The sequence below is a fragment of the Rhinatrema bivittatum genome, chromosome 10 (genome assembly GCF_901001135.1).
Source record: "Rhinatrema bivittatum chromosome 10, aRhiBiv1.1, whole genome shotgun sequence".
NCBI classification, from domain to species: domain Eukaryota; kingdom Metazoa; phylum Chordata; class Amphibia; order Gymnophiona; family Rhinatrematidae; genus Rhinatrema; species Rhinatrema bivittatum.
This window is the reverse complement of record NC_042624.1, coordinates 127,788,795-127,808,080: the sequence shown is the minus strand read 5'-3', so window position 1 is coordinate 127,808,080 and position 19,286 is coordinate 127,788,795. Positions and strand designations below refer to the sequence as shown.

Here is a 19,286-nt window from a genome sequence, read left to right as displayed (position 1 = left end):
GTTCCCCCTCGTGGCCTGCGCCTCAGGGCACTCAGAATGTAAAATGGCCGCCGTTCCCGCCAAAAATGGCGGAGTGGCCGGCCCGCGCCGCCCGGGCAAAAAAGAGAAATCAGTCAGGGACTGTGAGGTACCTTCCCCCCCGGGAAGGCATCGTGCACAGATGCCCTCCCGGGAAATCCGGGACCCTGGGTCTCCGCAGGCCGCACAGCGGGACGGCCGCGGCATCGGATCGCTGTAGGAGAAAAGAAAAAGCCACGGGGGGGGGCCACGCGCACAAAAGTGCCACTGCGGGGGGGCCCGGTCGGCCTGCACTGTCCGCTGTCTGAAAATAGAGGAGGGTGCCGCGGGGGGGCCTTCCCGGCCACACGACCCACCCCAGACATCTTTCCCTAAATGGCTCAGCAGCCCATGAGGAGCTGTAAAATGGCCGCGGGTGAGGGAGTAAAGAGCGAAGAGGCCGGCTCCACCGGCTTTCGCGGGCACCGGGGGCTGAGCTGTGAAGGAAAAAACTACAAAGGAAAAACAAACTTACCCCTGGCTGCAACGAGAAATAAACAGCAAGGCCGCAGAGAAGAGACAAGGAAGAGAAGCCACTCCCCAGAAGTTGAAAGAACTCTGCCTTTTTTTTTTTTTTTTTTTAAACTTAATACAAACTTGATACAAACTTGATCCACAGAAAAAGACAACAACAACCCATAATCAAGCAAGAAAGTGAAGAAAAAAGGAAAAGGAGGGGAAGCCTGATTCCCCTACTCGCATCTGCTGGAGTCAGAAGATACTGAACTCCTGCAGAGGGGGTAGTAGTATATATGGTGACGCCCCCTCAAAGCTTGTACTGACTCCATCTGCTGGATTGGGGACATAACCCACTGTCTGGACTGATCCAGGTACGTACAGGGAACTAGGGGTCACGTCATGAAACTCCAGGGAAGATGACTCAGAACCAAAGTCAGGAAATATTTCTTCATAGAGGACAACTCAGAACCAACATCAAGAAATATTTCTTCACAGAGAGGGTGGTGGATGCCTGGAACGCCCTTCCGGAAGAGGTGGTGAAGACAATAACAGTGAAAGAATCAAAGGGGCATGGGATAAACACTGTGGATCCCTCAAGGCTAGAGGATGGAAATGAAGAAAAAAGAGTGCATGGGAGTAACTTGCTGGTATGGCATTTACTACCCTTAACCAAAAAGCCTTCATACTGTTGATGCAACTCCATCATTGCTTTCTACTTCAATGGCAGGAAGAAAAGAGGGAAAGGGGAATTAGATTCAGACAACAACCAACAAGGATATTGAATGTTACGGTCTGGGAAAACAAATTAGCAGGATGGTAACTTGCTGATGTTGTTGTTACTACCCTGAAACTTTTGATGCAACTCCCAACATTATTCTCTGCTTCAATGGCAAGAGCTGATGGGGATTTGGACTTAAACAGCAACCAACAAGGACCCTGACTGATGGTCTGGGAGTGACTTGTTTAGCACTGCAAATACTACCTTAAGCTTGCTGGGCAGACTGGATGGACTGTTTGGTCCTTTTCTGCTATTATTTCTATGTTACCTATGCTGAAATATATACATACAATAAATAATACACTAACACTAAGAGGACAAACAGCTCCCATTTACTCTGTATTATACATGTCTGCTGAACAATATAAAACTTTTCCCTCCCACTGCAGCTTACCACACTGTTTACAGTTGCCTTTTTTCCTTCCATTATGATATTCAGGCCTGGCTTTAATTTTCCTTTGGAAAAAGCATCTTGAAGCTGTATAGGAAAAAATAAAACATAGGAGATTCAAAATTTCAAAGTAAATCTCTAAGCTCCTAAATCCTTATCCAATGAGAGATTCTCACATTCCTCAGATTTAGAACCATTCCTCAGATTTAGAAGTTAAGCTAAGCTGCCAAACTGGCTTAGGTCAAAGATCCTTCTAACCCAGCATCCTCATAAGAACATAAGAATTGCCATAATGGGTCAGACCGAGGGTCCATCAAGCCCAATACCCTGTTTCTAACAGTGGCCAATCCAGGTCTCAAATATCTGGCAAGATCCCAAACCATAAATAGATCCCATGCTACCAATGCACAGTGATAAGCAGTGGCTGTTCTTAAGTCTACATGTTTAATAATAGTTTATGAGCTTCTCCTCCAGGAACTTGACCAAACCTTTTCTAAACACTGGGACATTAACTGCCTTAACTACGTCCTCGGGCAATGAATTCCAGAGCTTAATTGTGCACATAGGGGCGGATTTTAAAAGGGTTACGCGCGTAACCCTTTAAAATCTCTCCTGCGTATGCCGAGCCTATTTTGCATAGGCTCGGCAACGCGCGCAAGCCCCGAGATGCACTTATGTCCCGGGGCTTGGCCAGAGGCCTCCGAAGACCCACTCGGCCGGTGCACGCAACCTACAGCTGCCCAGAGGCAGGCGCAACTTAAATAAAGGTGGGGGGGGGGGGGGGTTGTGAAAGGAAAGTTCCCTCCAAGGCCACTCCAAATCGGAGCGGCCTCGGAGGGAACGGGGAAAGCCATCAGGGCTCCCCTAGGGGTCTGCACCCCCTTGCGCGCTGACCCTGGATTTTATAACATGCGCGGTTGCGCGCGCATGTTATAAAATCAGGCGTAGATTTGTGCGCACTGGGTTGCACGCACAAATCTACACCCGCGCATAGGTTCGAAAATCTGGCCCTAAGTGAAAAAGGATTTTCTACTAATTGTTTTGAATACGCTACATACTAAAGTCAGGGAATACCCCTTAGACTTTGTATTTTATTAACATTTACCTGTTCTATTCCACTCATGATTTTATAGACCTCTATCATATTCCTCCAGAACTATTTATTTCCCAAGCTGAACAGCCCTAACCCCTTTAGCCTTTTCATCCCCTTATCATTGTGGTCAGCCTTCTTTCACCTTTTTTGAGATACGGCGACCAGAACTGCACACAATACTCCAGGTGCAGCCTCACAATGGAGAGATATAGATGCATTTTGACATTTGCTTTTTTATTTTTCATTCCATTCCTAAAAATATGTTCGCTTTTTGACCGCCACTGCATGCTGAGCTGATTTAAAAAATGTGTCCACTAGGATGCCCAGATCTTTTTCCTGGGTGGTGATTCTTATGGTTAAATCTTTTTATTGAATTTCATAAACATGAACATAATAGCAATAGGAACGGAATACAACTCGGGAACACTGGTGGACTCTGACCAGTGCCCCAATACTGCAAGAATATTCCCCAAAAAACACCCCAGTATAAAAGCCCCCCCCCCTCCCACAAGGCTGTGAAAGTTATAGCCCTCGAGAAGGTTCAGAGTGTGTCTCAGAAATGTCATTCAGAAGCACACTCCGAGCTTTGTGGGGCAGCGACTGAATATAAGGATTCCATATCCAGAGAAAGGTCTTGGCCTTTTTCGAAATATCCACTTGTTCAACGTAGTTTTTAAAAATGCACATGACATGCACTAAATTCTGCCATTGAGTAAGGGTAGGAGGTTCTTCATTCAGCCAATTTTGTAAAATAACCTTTTTACCCAGCAGGAGCACTTTACGTGATGTCCAGGGGGATGTGGATCATGATATGTTGGATGACTCCAATAGGGACTTGTGTTTCTCCCCTTTGGAAGAGGAAGAAATTTCACCTGATTTAGAACTGCATCAGACTCTGCTTCAGTTTTTTTCACAAAGATGAATTGCTGAGTCTGTTGACTCAGACCCTGAAGACCCTCGATGTGGATGGGGGCGACGCTATGGGCTTGCAAAAGAAAGTTCCCATATTAGTCACCTTACGCAGAGCGCTCTGTTTCTTTTCCCTCCTGGATCCAATTCAAGAATTGATTGGCCTTGAAGGGAGTGCCCAGGAGGCAAGTTTTAAAGTGGGCATGCTTTAGCGAGTTTGTACCCCTTGGATCCGAAGGCAAGGGATCAGTTGCGATTCCCGAAGGTGGATGCCTTAGTTTGCACTGTTACTAAGAGAACCACCATTCCATTGGAAAGAGGGGCAGCTCTAAAATTTGCTCAGGCTAGGAGGATTGAGGCTATCCTTAAGCAGGCCTTTTTATTTATTTTTATATACCAACATTCAATCTGAGATATCACACCGGTTTACATTCAGGCACTGCAGGTATTTCCCTATCCCCAGAGAGCTTACAATCTAAGTTTTGTACCTGAGGCAATGGAGGGTAAAGTGACTTGCCCAAGGTCACAAGGCATGACAGCGGGACTGGAACCCTGGTCTCCTGGTTTGTAGCCCCCTGCTCTAACCCACTAGGCTATTCCTCCTCCCTAGAGGCCATGGCAATGAATTTGCAAATTGCTTCTTGCTGCTGCCTGGTGGCTCGGGCTGGTTTGCAGCTCTCTCAGGAGACACAAGGAGCAGGGTCCAATGGTGGATCGGTGATGGAACGGGGGCCGCATTCTTAGCTAATGAGGGCTGTAACTTGATGCAGATGGCTGCTAGAGGGGTGGCTTCTGTGACAGCAGCCAGACACCAATTGTGACTGTGAAATTGGTTGACCAACACTATTTCCAAATCCAGTCTCACAAGATTACCCTTTAAGGGTTTTCTTTTATTCAGCAACAAGTTGGAGAAAATGGTGAATAGCTGGAAGGAATCTAAGCTTCCTTACTGGAGGATAAGAAGGAGCATCACTCCTGTTGAGGTGAAGGGCCACTCCGGGGATTCCCATCGGATTGGTTCTTACAGAGGAGCAGCCATTCAAAGGTTTTTTCCCTTCAGAAGATCTCAGTCCTTTTGGCCTAGAAAGTCTCGAAAGAATGCAGGCTCCAGGTTTGGAGCTCCTACACCTTCATTGATTCGAAGGAGATAGGCGGACATCTATCTCTTTTATCAAAGGTGGGTCCTGAATACAATGGACCAGTGGGTCCTGGAAGTGGTGAGGGACAGATATGCTCTGGAATTTCACCAAATTCCTCCAGATGCTTTTATGGTCTCTCCATGCAACTCTCTACAGAAGAGAGTGACAGTGGAGACTACATTAAAGTGGCTGTTGGATTTGAAGGTCGTAATTCCTGTTCCCAGATTGCTATTCCATTTATTTTGTCATTCCCAAGAAAGAGGGGTCTTTTCGTCCCATCCTGGATCTCAAAGGATTCAATTGAAATTTGCGTGTGACTCATTTCTGAATGGAAACTCTACATTCCGTAATAATGGCAGTACAAACAGGGGAATTTTTCACATCGCTCAGTCTGAGGGAGACATATCTACATATTCCTATTGGCCGGGATTATTGTTTCCCGTGCTTTCTTGTTCTGAGACATCGTTATCAATTTCAGACTCTGCCCTTTGGGCTGGCTACTGCACCCAGGACCTTCTCCAAGGTAGTGGTGGTGGTAGCGGCGTCTCTGTGCATTCTAGTCAATCTGCATCTAGTCAAAAGTGCAGAAGAGAGTTGTTTGGCTTCTCACAAGGTAATCTCTTGTTTCACGAACTAGGCTGGGTGGTGAACTTTGCCAAGAGCAGCTTACAGATATCTCCGATGCTACAGTATCTCAGCATGTGATTCAATATGGAGCAGAACAAAGTGTTTCTGCTACAGATTCAAATTCAGAAGTTAATTACAAAGTTCAGACCCTGAGAAGGACTATTTGCCTGACAGTGTGGTCTTATCTGTAAGTCCTGGGGTTGATGGCAGCCAAGTTGAACGTTGTCTCCTGGGCAAGGGTGCATATGCGGCCCTCTTCACTGCACGTTACTCTCCCAGTGGAATCCGCGGTCTCAGGAGTACATGGTGAGATTCCACTTGCCATTAGAGGTGAGCATCCAGTTGCAATGGTGGTTACAAGCAGATCATCTCAGGAAGGGGATTTCCTTAAGACATCAGACTGGTTCTGTGTTGGGAGGCTCACTGTCAAGAGTTGGCGGCGCAAAGTCGCTGTGTGCCAAGGAGTGACAATGGCACATCAATAAGTTAGAAGCGAATGCAGTTAATCGACAATACCACAATGGTGGCCTACATCAATCATCAAGGTGGAACCAGAAACCAATAGGTGTTGGTGGAGGTAGATGCACTCATGGTGTGGGCAGAACAACATCTCCAGGACATATCCGCCTCCCACATTGCTGGGAAGGACAATGTACGGGCCGACTTTCTCAGCAGGCAAGAGTGGTAAATGACAGATGAAGGTTTTCAACTCCTAGTGTCACTCTGGAGTCGCCCTTATCTGGATTGGCTGACGACCTCCGGCAACACAAAGATACAAATGTACAAAGGGGAACAAAATAAGAGTGTTCCAGGACTACTCTGCTGCTGTATCAGAGCTGCGCAAGGGATTTACGCCAATCTGTTCTACACTGCACAATCAGAGCATAAAATTTTCTTTGATGTTCCCAGCCCGATTAAAAATCTGGCACGCAGAGAAAGTTCACCAATTTGAGTCGCCAGACACAGCCCAGGCTTTCATGGATAAAATAGGACACTGACTGAGCCGTTATAGTGGATTTGAGAGCCCGGGGGAATGGAATCCAGCGTGGGACAGCTATAATGGCGGATGACGGTGCGAGTTAGATGCATTAAAATATAAGGGGCTGCACGACAGATGGATTACAGTAAACATAGCAGGGTGGTGGAGCCTCTGAAGACTAAATCAGCCTCATATCCCTCAAGCTCCCTACCTCTACCATAACTAACTCCTGCAACACAAGAGACCTCCTTCTCCTTCCTGCTACCCTGTCTCCAGTTACTAAAGATCTTTGCCTTGGGGCTTATGTTTGAGATGCAACAATTTTAAGTAGAATTTACCTGTACAATAAATAATTTGAAACTTAAAAATTCTTTGTCTTGAGGACTGATTGGAGAAAAAGTTTAGCTGCCTAGATGGCAAACTCAGATGTCTGCCTGACCGAGAACAACAACAAAGCTCAGCAGATAATACACTTCCATCTGAATTCCATGATATGGAAGAGGGACTTCGGCATCTGGTATGCTCCATTTACGAGGGGTTTGAAACCTCTGCAAAAACAACAGCCAATGCTATAGCTGCCAGGAGACTGGCATGGTTACGTGCGAGTGCCATACGTGAAGACGTTCATGATAAGCTGACTAATCTGCCTTGTCGACCCGATAACTTGTTCGGAGATAAACTTTCCGAAACTGTGGTGAAGTTAAAGGAGCAGAAAGTAGCTGTACTTTCTTTAACTCAACATGACTCCTCAACATCAATTCGGTTCGTTCAAAAGACCTTTCCAGAGACGTCAGTATCGGCCTTATATTACCTATAGGCCTCAACCATACCAACCAAACCGCCAACAGCCTTTCCAACAACCAGCTTCTCGTCAACGCCCACGCGCACCTCGTCAACCACGCCAGACTACAGATCCTCAAACCCCTAAAAATCAGAGTTTTTAGAAATAATGCCGCCACCACTACACGCCCAGACAGTAGAAGGCCGACTTTCCCACTTCTTCACTCAATGGAGCAATATCACAATGGATTCCTGGGTCCTAAACATAATAAAAGACGGATATATTTTACATCCCCACCTCTTCTTCCGCATGAGTCCCAACAGATCTCAGAGTATTCATCGGGAGACACTCCTTCAGGAGGTCAGTCACTTACTTCAACAACACTGTATACAGGAAGTAAACCCCTCCCACCATCTGAAGGGATTTTATTCAAAATACTTCCTCATTCCTAAGAAATCCGGAGGTCTACGTCCAATTCTGGACCTACGTTTCCTCAACAAATACATTCGGAAAGAAAAATTCAAAATGATCTCTCTCAAATCAATCCTGGCACTGAAGTCAGGCTCACCGGTCTGTAGTTTCCCGGATCACACCTGGAGACCTTTTTAAATATCAGTGTTACTTTGGCCACCTTCCAGTCTTCAGGTACAATGGATGATTTTAATAATAGGTTACAAATTAAATGAAATAGGTCTGAAATTTCATTTTTTTAGTTCTTACAGAAACCTGGGTATATACCATCCGGTCCAGGTGATTTTCTACTCTTCAGTTTGTCAGTCTGGCCTACCACATCTTCCAGGTTCACCGTGATTTAGTTCAGTTCATCTGAATCATCACACCTGAAAACCATCTCCAGAATGGGAATCTCCCCAACATCCTAATCAGTAAATACCAAAGCAAAGAATTTGTTTAAATTTTATGCGATGGCCTTATCTTTCCTCAGTGCTTCTTTAAGTCTCGATAATCTAACAGTCCAATCGACTCCCTCACAGGATTTCTGCTCCGGATATATTTTTAAAAGTTTTTGCCTCTGTGGCCAACTTCTTTTCAAATTCTTTCTTAGCCTATCTTACCAATGTCTTACAATTTATCTTATTTTCTTCTGATAGATCCTTCTTCCACTTTTTGAATGAAGATCTTTTGGCTAAAATAGCCTCATTCACCTCGTTTTTTCGCTATGCTGGCAATCATTTGATCTTCCTTCCACCTTTCTTAAAGCGTAGAAAACATCTGGACTGTGCTTCTAAGATGTATTTTTTAACAATAGCCATGCTTGTTGCACACTCTTAACCTTTGTAGCTGCACCTTTCATTTTTTTTTTATTTTTCTCATTTTATTGTTTCCCTTTTGAAAGTTTAGTGCTAGAACCATGGATTTACTTGCTGTCCCCCTTCCAGTCATTAATTCAAATTTTATCATGTTATGATCACTATTGCCAAGTGGCCCCACCACCATTACCTCTCTCACCAAATACTGCATGTCACTGAGAATTAGAACTAAAATTCTTCTCTCTCTCCTCAGCTCCTGATCCAATTGCTCCATAAAACTGTCATTTATTCCATCCAGGAACTTTATCTCTCTAGCATGTCCCGATGATACATTTACCCAGTCAATATTGGGGTAATTGAAATCTCCCATTATATTGCACTACCAATTTGGTTAGCCTCCCTAACTTCTCTTAGCATGTCATCGTCCCTCTCATCATTTTGGCCAGGTGGACGGTAGTATACTCCTATCACTGTAATGGAGGCTATCTTGTACAAAAGCACCTGTACTGCGGCTCTGAAAGGAACTAAGGAACCAAGGACTACCTCCACAATGTTAGGCTCTGCAAAGGTGTCACTGCACCCTATTGTGGAAAAGAGTACAGTTTGTCGAGGCTATTACTATACCCTGTGGGTATTGTTATACTCTGTCATAGGTGTGTGTAAGGGTACCCCAGTATTGATGTGAGTGCAAGGGAATGTTTAAGATGTCTGTGTGCACCACTGTATGTGCGAGAACGAGTATGTCACAACACATGATCTCCAACAGCAGGACCTGTTGCAGCCCAACTCTGGCAAGTTTTAACCTATTCCCTGCCAGATCACATATAAGGTTCACCTTCTCCACTACAGCATGTTTTCCATATTGCTGTATCCCACTTTGGATGTGAATGTCTATAAGCTTAGCAATTTATTTTATAAGGTGAGGAGTATGTGTGTAACGACACACTACCTCACCTGTGGTATACAGTGTTACTGCATGGGCCAAGCATCACAGTTAGGCAATAAGAGAGTTGTGGTCAGGTGGGATCTCTGCAGCATCAAGAGGAAGAGAAAGATCCAAGCTGAAACTAAGAACAAGAAGGTGCAACTAAATAAAGCGTCAGCATCTCCAAGTGTGGCTCTGCAGGTAAGGCATTGCCGTACTTACCTCCTTATCTGTCATCTCACAAAACTCAAGCTCTGACTCGGTGGCAGACAACTGCTCCTCCTCATATTCTGCCATTTGAAAGCAATCTCTTCTAATCTTTGAAACCTAATAACACAAGCAGAGGTACATCAAAGCTCCTTTCCCTGTTTAAATTCTTGCAGTGTGGCTATTCCATGTAAAACTAGGAACTATTTAGTAGATAGGAGAACAAATTTTAATCCCAGACAATTCACGCATATCCAGCATAGCCCTCTGCTTCAACGGCAGGGGAGCAAGTCTGATACTTCACTTTCAATGCATAGCCAGCATGGCTCTCTGCTTCAACAGCAGGGGAGCAGGACTGATACTTCACTTTCAATGCATAGCCAGCATGGCTCTCTGCTTCAACAGCAGGGGAGCAGGACTGATACTTCACTTTCAATGCATAGCCAGCATGGCTCTCTGCTTCAACGGCAGGGGGGAATGAAGAAAGGTGGATCTATATTCAGGCAACAATCAACAAGGACTGAATTACAGTCTGAATAAACAGATAAGAATGGGTGCAGCTTGCTTATTGCGGTGGTTAATACCCCTAACTAAATTAAGCTATTTCACTTAGATGCAGTTCCAACACTGCTCTCTACATTAATGGCAGGGGTGGAAGGGAAATAGAATTAAAAAAAAAGGTTACTAAGAGCCAACAGAAACAGATAAGTATGTGAGAGAAAAAAAACAGTGCGAAAGCTTGCTGGGCAGACTGGATGGGCCGTTTGGTCTTCTTTGCCGTCATTTCTATGTTTCTATGTAATCTCTTCTCGCCCTAAAAGCATGATGTCTAGTGGGGTGTCCAGTTATGGTCCATGGAAAAGTTGGCCACCCCAGCTATATCGCTTGGTCCCACTGTCGAGAAGGGGGAAGGGATCTATTCTATATCTCTCAGTCCCAGTTGCAGGGGAAAGGCGAGGAAGGTGGTGGTGCAGTGGAAAGTTTTGTGTCTCTGGGGCCTAAAGAGGAGGGTCTGAGGTTTCTAACCCAGTATTTGGGGGAGGGCTGCTCTCTCGGTGCCAGGGGGGGTGGAAAGGCGAGGGGACTGCTTTGTCTCTCTCGGTAGAAGTGTTGGGGGAGAAGGATGCGGCGAAAGAGTTGGCTCTGTGCCTTCCAGTCCCAGAGCTGGCAAAGAGGAAGGGGTTTGCTCTGCCCCAGTATTAATGAGGAGGAAGAGGCTTGACCTGCGTATATCAGTTGTAAGGGGGGAAAGTCCGCTGTGTTAATTTTATTTGCAATACAGAATCAAGTCGGATTTCGTTTCTCATTAAAAAGGATAAGAAAACTCACTTACCTACGCGTGCTCCAACTACTGACCTCACTACACACTTCCGCTTCTCCCGGAAGTACATAAAGAATTAAAAGCACTTCCCGGTCCTTCAGAAACAGCGGCACACAACTTAGAACACTAGCGGAGGCATGTTTCCATGGAAACATCGTCACTTCCGCCTGTGTTCGTGGGAGGGTTGTTTTTTTTTTTCTTTTTTGCAGTGGGCGACACTTCCGGAGGTGTATTTCTATGGATACGACGATGTGTCCATGGAGATGGTGACATTTCCGGCGGGTGTCTATGGAGGAGCGACATTTCCGGTGTTGTGTTCCTTTGGACGGGGCAGCACTTCCGTCGATTTGTGTCCATGGAGACAGCAACACTTCCGCTGGCGTTTCCATGGAGACGTGGAACACATTGCCGGGACTCGGAGCGTGTAAGAGGTGAGTGTGCGGCGGGGATGTGGAGGGTGAGGGCGTCCTCGTTCCTGTCCCTAAACTTTGGGATAAATGAGTGCGCTCTACTCCCAGCACACAGAGCCCCCCTCCTCCGCTCCTGCAACCGAGGGTCTTCCTATGATTCAGATAACTGTATTGGCATGACAATTTTATATGTAATGTGCCGAACGATTACAATAAAAAGGTAGAAAAAGAAAATTACAAAATGATAATAAATCAAATAAAGCTAGAGGTTTTGCTACTGGTCCCTATTGTCCCTTTTCTGACCTGTTGGCAGGATCCCACATATTTTGCTGCTGTAGCCGCTATTTCTCCTGTTTCCTGCAGGATTATACAGAGAGCTCATTCTTTTGTGGCAAGGCTTGGATTTTCTCTCTCAGCTTTGGGAATGTGCCTCTCTGATCTCTTTTTGTTTGCACATGGCAGGAAGAAATACATTTCTGTTTCTCCAGTATTCCATTGTATACCTGGAGGAGAGGAGAGACAAGAGGTATAATTCTTGGTAACATAATCACACAATAAATGCCAGCAAGGTCCATCCAGTCTGCCCAATAAATAGTTTTTGTTAATAACTGCCCCTCTTTGCAGGTTCCCCCCATGTTTCTATTAAGGGTAGTAACTGCCGCTCCGTGCAGGTTACCCCCCATGATTCTATTAAGGGTAGTAACTGCCGCTCCGTGCAGGTTACCCCCCATGTTTCTATTAAGGGCAGTAACTGCCGCTCCGTGCAGGTTATCCCCATGTTTCTATTAAGGGTAGTAACTGCCGCTCCGTGCAGGTTCCCCCCCATGTTTCTATTAAGGGTAGTAACTGCCGCTCCGTGCAGGTTCCCCCCATGTTTCTATTAAGGGTAGTAACTGCCGCTCCGTGCAGGTTCCCCCCATGTTTCTATTAAGGGTAGTAACTGCCGCTCCGTGCAGGTTCCCCCCATGTTTCTATTAAGGGTAGTAACTGCCGCTCCGTGCAGGTTCCCCCCATGTTTCTATTAAGGGTAGTAACTGCCGCTCCGTGCAGGTTACCCCCATGTTTCTATTAAGGGTAGTAATTGCCGCTCCGTGCAGGTTACCCCCATGTTTCTATTAAGGGTAGTAATTGCCGCTCCGTGCAGGTTACCCCCATGTTTCTATTAAGGGTAGTAATTGCCGCTCCGTGCAGGTTACCCCCATGTTTCTATTAAGGGTAGTAACTGCCGCTCCGTGCAGGTTACCCCCATGTTTCTATTAAGGGTAGTAACTGCCGCTCCGTGCAAGTTACCCCCATGTTTCTATTAAGGGTAGTAATTGCCGCTCCGTGCAGGTTACCCCCATGTTTCTATTAAGGGTAGTAACTGCCGCTCTGTGCAGGTTACCCCCATGTTTCTGTTAAGGGAAGTAACTGCCGCTTCTTGCAGGTTACCTCCATGTGTCTGTTAAGGGCAGTAACTGCCCCTCTGTGCAGGTTACCCCCATGTTTCTGTTAAGGGTAGTAACTGCCGCTCCGTGCAGGTTACCCTCATATTTCTGTTAAGGGCAGTAACTGCCACTCCGTGCAGGTTACCCCCATGTTTCTATTAAGGGCAGTAACTGCCACTCCGTGCAGGTTACCCCCATGTTTCTGTTAAGGGTAGTAACTGCCGCTCCGTGCAGGTTACCCTCATATTTCTGTTAAGGGCAGTAACTGCCACTCCGTGCAGGTTACCCCCATGTTTCTATTAAGGGCAGTAACTGCCACTCCGTGCAGGTTACCCCCATGTTTCTGTTAAGGGCAGTAACTGCCGCTCCGTGCAGGTTACCCCCATGTTTCTGTTAAGGGCAGTAATTGCTGCACCGTGCAGGTTACCCCCATGTTTCTGTTAAGGGCAGTAACTGCTGCTCTGTGCAGGTTACCTCCATGTTTCTGTTAAGGGCAGTAATTGCTGCACCGTGCAGGTTACCCCCATGTTTCTGTTAAGGGTAGTAACTGCTGCTCCTTGCAGGTTACCCCCATGTTTCTGTTAAGGGCAGTAATTGCTGCACTGTGCAGGTTACCCCCATGTTTCTGTTAAGGGCAGTAACTGCTGCTCTGTGCAGGTTACCTCCATGTTTCTGTTAAGGGCAGTAATTGCTGCACCGTGCAGGTTACCCCCATGTTTCTGTTAAGGGTAGTAACTGCCGCTCCTTGCAGGTTACCTCCATGTTTCTGTTAAGGGTAGTAACTGCTGCTCTGTGCAGGTTACCCCATGCCCAATTTTCCAGTCTCACAAGGTCTTCCTGCAATTTATCACAATCTACTTGTGATTTAACTACTCTGAATAATTTTGTATCATCTGCAAATTTGATTATCTCACTCGTCGTATTTCTTTCCAGACCATTTATAAATATATTGAAAAGTAAGGGTCCCAATACAGATCCCTGAGGCACTCCACTGCCCACTCCCTTCCACTGAGAAAATTGTCCATTTAATCCTACTCTCTGTTTCCTGTCTTTTAGCCAGTTTGCAATCCATGAAAGGACATCGCCACCTATCCCATGACTTTTTACTTTTCCTAGAAGCCTCTCATGAGGAACTTTGTCAAATGCCTTCGGAAAATCCAAGTACACTACATCTACCGGTTCACCTTTATCCACATGTTTATTAACTCCTTCAAAAAGGTGAAGATTTGTGAGGCAAGACTTGCCTTAGATAAAGCCATGCTGACTTTGTTCCATTAAACCTTGTCTTTCTATATGTTCTGTGATTTTGCTGTTTAGAACACTTTCCACTATTTTTCCTGGCACTGAAGTCAGGCTAACCGGTCTGTAGTTTCCCGGATCGCCCCTGGAGCCCTTTTTAAATATTGGGGTTACATTTGCTATCCTCCAGTCTTCAGGTACAATGGATGATTTTAATGATAGGTTACAAATTTTTACTAATAGGTCTGAAATTTCATTTTTTAGTTCCTTCAGAACTCTGGGGTGTATACCATCCGGTCCGGGTGATTTACTACTCTTCAGTTTGTCAATCAGGCCTACCACATCTTCTAGGTTCACCGTGATTTGATTCAGTCCATCTGAATCATTACCCATGAAAACCTTCTCCATTATGGGTACCTCCCCAACATCCTCTTCAGTAAACACCGAAGCAAAGAAATCATTTAATCTTTCCACGATGGCCTTATCTTCTCTAAGTGCCCCTATAACCCCTCGATCATCTAACGGTCCAACTGACTCCCTCACAGGCTTTCTGCTTCGGATATATTTAAAAAAGTTTTTACTGTGAGTTTTTGCCTCTACAGCCAACTTCTCTTCAAATTCTCTCTTAGCCTGTCTTATCAATGTCTTACATTTAACTTGCCAAAGTTTATGCATTATCCTATTTTTTTCTGTTGGATCCTTCTTCCAATTTTTGAATGAAGATCTTTTGGCTAAAATAGCTTCTTTCACCTCCCCTTTTAACCATGCCGGTAATCGTTTTGCCTTCTTTCCACCTTTCTTAATGTGTGGAATACATCTGGACTGTGCTTCTAGAATGGTATTTTTTAACAATGACCACGCCTCTTGCACATTTTTTACTTTTGTAGCTGCTCCTTTCAGTTTTATTCTAACAATTTTTCTCATTTTATCAAAGTTTCCCTTTTGGAAGTTTAGCACGAGAGCCGTGGATTTGCATACTATTCCTCTTCCAGTCATTAATTCAAATTTGATCATATTATGATCACTATTGCCAAGCGGCCCCACCACCGTTACTTCTCTCACCAAGTCCTGTGCTCCACTGAGAATTAGATCTAAAATTGCTCCCTCTCTCGTCTGTTCCTGAACCGATTGCTCCGTAAAGCTATCATTTATTCCATCCAGGAACGTTATCTCTCTAGCGTGACCCGATGATACATTTACCCAGTCAATATTGGGGTAATTGAAGTCTTCCATTATTACTGCACTACCAATTTGGTTAGCTTCCCTAATTTCTCTTAGCATTTCACTGTCCGTCTCACCATCTTGACCAGGTGGACGGTAGTATACCCCTATCACTATAGTTTTCCCCGACACACAAGGGATTTCTACCCATAAAGATTCAATTTTGCATTTAGTCTCATGCAGGATGTTTATCCTGTTGGTCTCTATGCCATCCTGGACATAAAGCTCCACACCGCCTCCCGGGTGCTCCTCTCTGTCATTGCGATATAATTTGTACCCCGGAATAGCACTGTCCCATTGGTTATCCTCCTTCCTCCATGTCTCTGAGATGCCAATTAAGTTTATGTCATCATTCATTGCTATACATTCTAATTCTTCCATCTTACTTCTTAGACTTCTGGCATTAGCATACAAACATTTCAAAGTTGTTTTTTTTTGTTTGTATTTTCATTCTGCTTTTTAATTGATAGGGATAAGTTAGTATTTTTTAGCTCAGGTGAGTTTTTAAGTACAGGCACTTGGACTACTTTTCTTATTATTGGAACCTCACTGTCGGGATGCCCTAATTCTAATGCATCATTAGTATCCTTTGAAGATACCTCTCTCCGAACCATGCGCTGCTGAGCGACTGTCAGCTTTCCCCTTTGTTCTAGTTTAAAAGCTGCTCTATCTTCTTTTTAAAGGTTAGCGCCAGCAGTCTGGTTCCACCCTGGTTAAGGTGGAGCCCATCCCTTCGGAAGAGACTCCCCCTTCCCCAAAACGTTCCCCAGTTCCTAACAAAACTGAATCCCTCTTCTTTGCACCATCATCTCATCCACGCATTGAGACTCCGGAGCTCTGCCTGCCTCTGGTGATCCATATGTACCGGATCTTCTTCATCAAGGACCTGTTTGTTTCGACCAGGTCGAACGCTTCCGTCTAGTGGCATGGCTTTTGAGAGGAGAAGGCTGAAGTCCAGAGATTATTTGGATGCGGTAGTAACCACCCTTTTAAGGTCCCGCAAAGCTTCTACATCTTTATCTTACGTGCAGGTCTGGAAGGTATTTGAGACGTGGTGTCTTGCTCGAGATGTGGTGCCTACTCGAGCATCCGTGCCTGAGGTCTTACACTTTCTCCAGGATGGTTTGGCAAAGGGGCTCTCGTGTAGTTCCCTACGGGTTCAGGTGGTGGCCCTGGCGTCATTGCGCAGTCAGGTACAAGGTGTGTCTTTGTCGTCGCATCCAGATGTGGTTCGATTTCTTCGAGGTGCTAAGCATTTACGTCCACCGTTACATAGCCCTTGTCCTTCCTGGAATCTGAATTTGGTATTGAAGGCATTGTGCGGCGCTCCCTTTGAGCCTCTTTGCAAGTCTACCCTAAAAGGTTTGATGCTGAAGGTGGTGTTCTTGGTGGCCATTGTCTCAGCAAGGCGGGTTTCCGAGCTCCAAGCTCTGTCTTGTCGGGAGCCCTTTTTACGAATCTCGGAGATGGGGGTGTTGCTTCGTACAGTTCCTTCTTTTCTACCTAAGGTGGTATCTGCTTTTCATCTCAATCAAACAGTGGAACTGCTGCGTTTGCAGATTTGGATAGGGCGGATCCTTTGTCTAAGGATTTGCGCCGGTTGAATGTCCATCGGACGCTGTTGCATTACCTAGAGGTTACTAACACCTTCCGGGTATCAGACCATCTGTTTGTGCTTTGGAGCGGACCTCGTCGGGGTAATGCGGCCTCCAAGACTACTATTGCTCGCTGGTTGAAAGAGGCTATCAGTTCTGTGTATCTGTTGCAGGGTAGGCCTTTACCAGTGGGTCTCAAGGCACATTCTACGCGGTCCCAGGCTGCGTACTGGGCGGAATGCCACCATATATCCCCAGAGGAGATTTGTAGGGCAGCGACATGGAAGTCCTTACATACGTTCGCCCGGCATTATCACCTGGATGTTAGGGCTCCAGGCAGCGGGGATTTTGGGCAAAGTTGATATAAACTTGATTTTTTTCAAAGTGTGTGTGTAAACTAAGAAGCACAAATTATGCCCTGCAAAGAGCAAGTATAACATTCTGTGGGTGAATTTGTGTGCATTATTTTGGATAATTTTCAAAGCAAACTTTTATGCATAAATTTCTTTTGAAAATTGACATAATATGCATTTTTAAAGATTATGCAGGTTGTTATAAAACTATCCCTTTTGTGTCCGTCTATAATTACAGCTTGCCTTGTTATGAAAAGGGACTTGTCTGTAGTTGAAAACAATGTTGTTCCTGATTGAGAATAGTAAATTTTTTGTTCTTTTTTCCCCCCAGATTACAGGGTTGTACATGAACCATGTCTGTTATTGTGGCTCAGACTTTCTACATCTTTGGGCTCCGGGCAAAGGTGCTGAATAATATTGGTTTCGTTGATGAGCAAACAATAATATTTCCTTCAGGAAACAACTGTGTGAAGTATAACATTGATCAGAAATGGCAAAAATTTATTACAGGTAAAATCTGAATTCTCCTGCTCTATTGATTTCCGGTATAGTGTAAATTTACAGTCCCAAACACACATAGGGGATAGGGAAATACCACAGTACCTGAATGTAATCCACTTTGAAGTGCTGAAAAAAAGTGCAAAAAGCGGAATATAAATAAATAAAATATAAAAATAAAACATAAAATGAGAGAGTCAGAAAGCCACACAGAACCAGCAAGCTGAAATAAACACAATTTACAGAGAATGCGCAATTAGCAAGAAACACAAATACATCTTTTCATAGAAATCTATATAAATAAAAATGTAAATGTTCGTTTGTTCAAAATCTTAAATCTCCAAAGGTTCTTCACTGATTGCTTTGAAATTTTGAGACAATGTTGCATTCGAATACGCGCGTGTTTTTATATACCTATATTATATAGATGTCACACCTGTGACAGGTAAAAACATGCTTTTTTGGAAAAACAGCGTCATCTGTTGGACGTACAAGCAACACACGCTATCTACAGTATAAATGGGCTCTGACCCACGGCCCGCAAATGCGCAGTAAAGAGCAGCTCTACTGCGCATGTACGGACCATTCAGATCTGCGCTACGTGCTGGGTGTCACAGAGGGGAGGAGGAAAGGGCAGACGAGTCGCTGCTCTGAGAAACAGCTCAGACCGTTCCTCCCCCGCTGGGGAAGGGGGAGGGAGTAGGGACTGCCGGACAGTTACACACAGGAGGAGGAAAGGGTAGAAGAGTCGCCGAGCCAGTCCGTCCACCGCCGGGCAAGGGGGGGAGGGAGTTGGGACGACCGGAGCAGAGCAAATGCAGTAGAAAGCAGCTGTGAAGAGATCACAAACAGCTGCAGCCTGCAGCAGCCAAAAGCGCAAAGAGCTGAACAGAGAACAGCAAGCCCTCCTCCCCCGCCCCCTGAGACCCGCAGATATGGAGAAGCCAAGTAAAGAGCCCGCAACTGTGGGGGGGGGGGGGGGGCGGGGAGAGGGAAGTCAGTGCTGTCAGCCTGCCCGTGGGTCTCAGCCGCCACGGGAAGAGTTTACATGGGCATCGCTCCACCCCCACTCCCAGCAAAGCACCGTCACGAAAGTTAAAGCCAGAGCCCTGCTCCCTCCTCCCTCTCAAGCCCCCGATCAGATTTCTTAAAGACACAGGTCTCCCAGAAAGAGCAAAGTACGCTGGGCAACGTGTCCCAAATCTGTTGCAGTGCCTGCCACCTGCCCTTTACAAGGGGGGGGGATGGACGGAGTGTTTTCCTCTCTTTCCCAGACACAACTGGCGTGGGAACTTTGCAAGCTCTTGCGAGTGCAGAGCAAAGACTTAGGTGGGGCGGGGACAAAAATCCCGCCCGTTTTAACTGTGTGAGAGAGAAGTGTGTTAATGTGCGCTGAAGGTGAGTGTGAGTGCCAGAGAGAGAGGGAGACTACGTGAGGGATTGTGTATGTGTGTGAGAGAGATTGGGCGTGCGTGTGTGAGAGGGACAGAGGGAGAGTGTATGTGCAAGAGAGAGAGAGAAAGCCTAAGTAGGGGGCTGTATGTATGAGAGAGAGAGTCTCTACCCCCCCCCCCCCCTCCAGCTCTCCACTTATAGGTTAGAGTGGAAG

At 45.7% G+C, this 19,286-nt stretch overlaps 2 protein-coding genes across 6 annotated transcripts in view; one reads left to right on the top strand and one right to left on the bottom strand.

Annotated features, from left to right (window-relative positions):
* Window positions 1-11,104, bottom strand: part of EBNA1BP2 (EBNA1 binding protein 2) — a 47,299-nt gene extending 36,195 nt beyond the window's left edge. Inside the window, exons 1-3 of one of the 3 annotated variants that reach the window (XM_029618444.1) lie at window positions 10,970-11,104; window positions 9,629-9,733; window positions 1,689-1,772 (exon numbers count right to left, since the gene is read on the bottom strand). In XM_029618444.1, coding sequence (XP_029474304.1) covers window positions 1,689-1,772; window positions 9,629-9,733; window positions 10,970-11,089 — 309 coding nt within the window. In that variant the 5' untranslated portion in view covers window positions 11,090-11,104. Of the gene's footprint in view, window positions 1-1,688; window positions 1,773-9,628; window positions 9,734-10,639; window positions 10,769-10,946 lie in introns of those variants that run through there. The other 2 variants (XM_029618445.1, XM_029618446.1) reach the window with 2 other exon arrangements.
* Window positions 11,105-11,143: 39 nt separating this feature from the next.
* CFAP57 (cilia and flagella associated protein 57) overlaps window positions 11,144-19,286 on the top strand; it is a 169,779-nt gene continuing 161,636 nt past the window's right edge. Inside the window, exons 1-2 of one of the 3 annotated variants that reach the window (XM_029618441.1) lie at window positions 11,144-11,365; window positions 17,511-17,689. In XM_029618441.1, coding sequence (XP_029474301.1) covers window positions 17,533-17,689 — 157 coding nt within the window. In that variant the 5' untranslated portion in view covers window positions 11,144-11,365; window positions 17,511-17,532. Of the gene's footprint in view, window positions 11,366-17,510; window positions 17,690-19,286 lie in introns of those variants that run through there. The other 2 variants (XM_029618442.1, XM_029618443.1) reach the window with 2 other exon arrangements.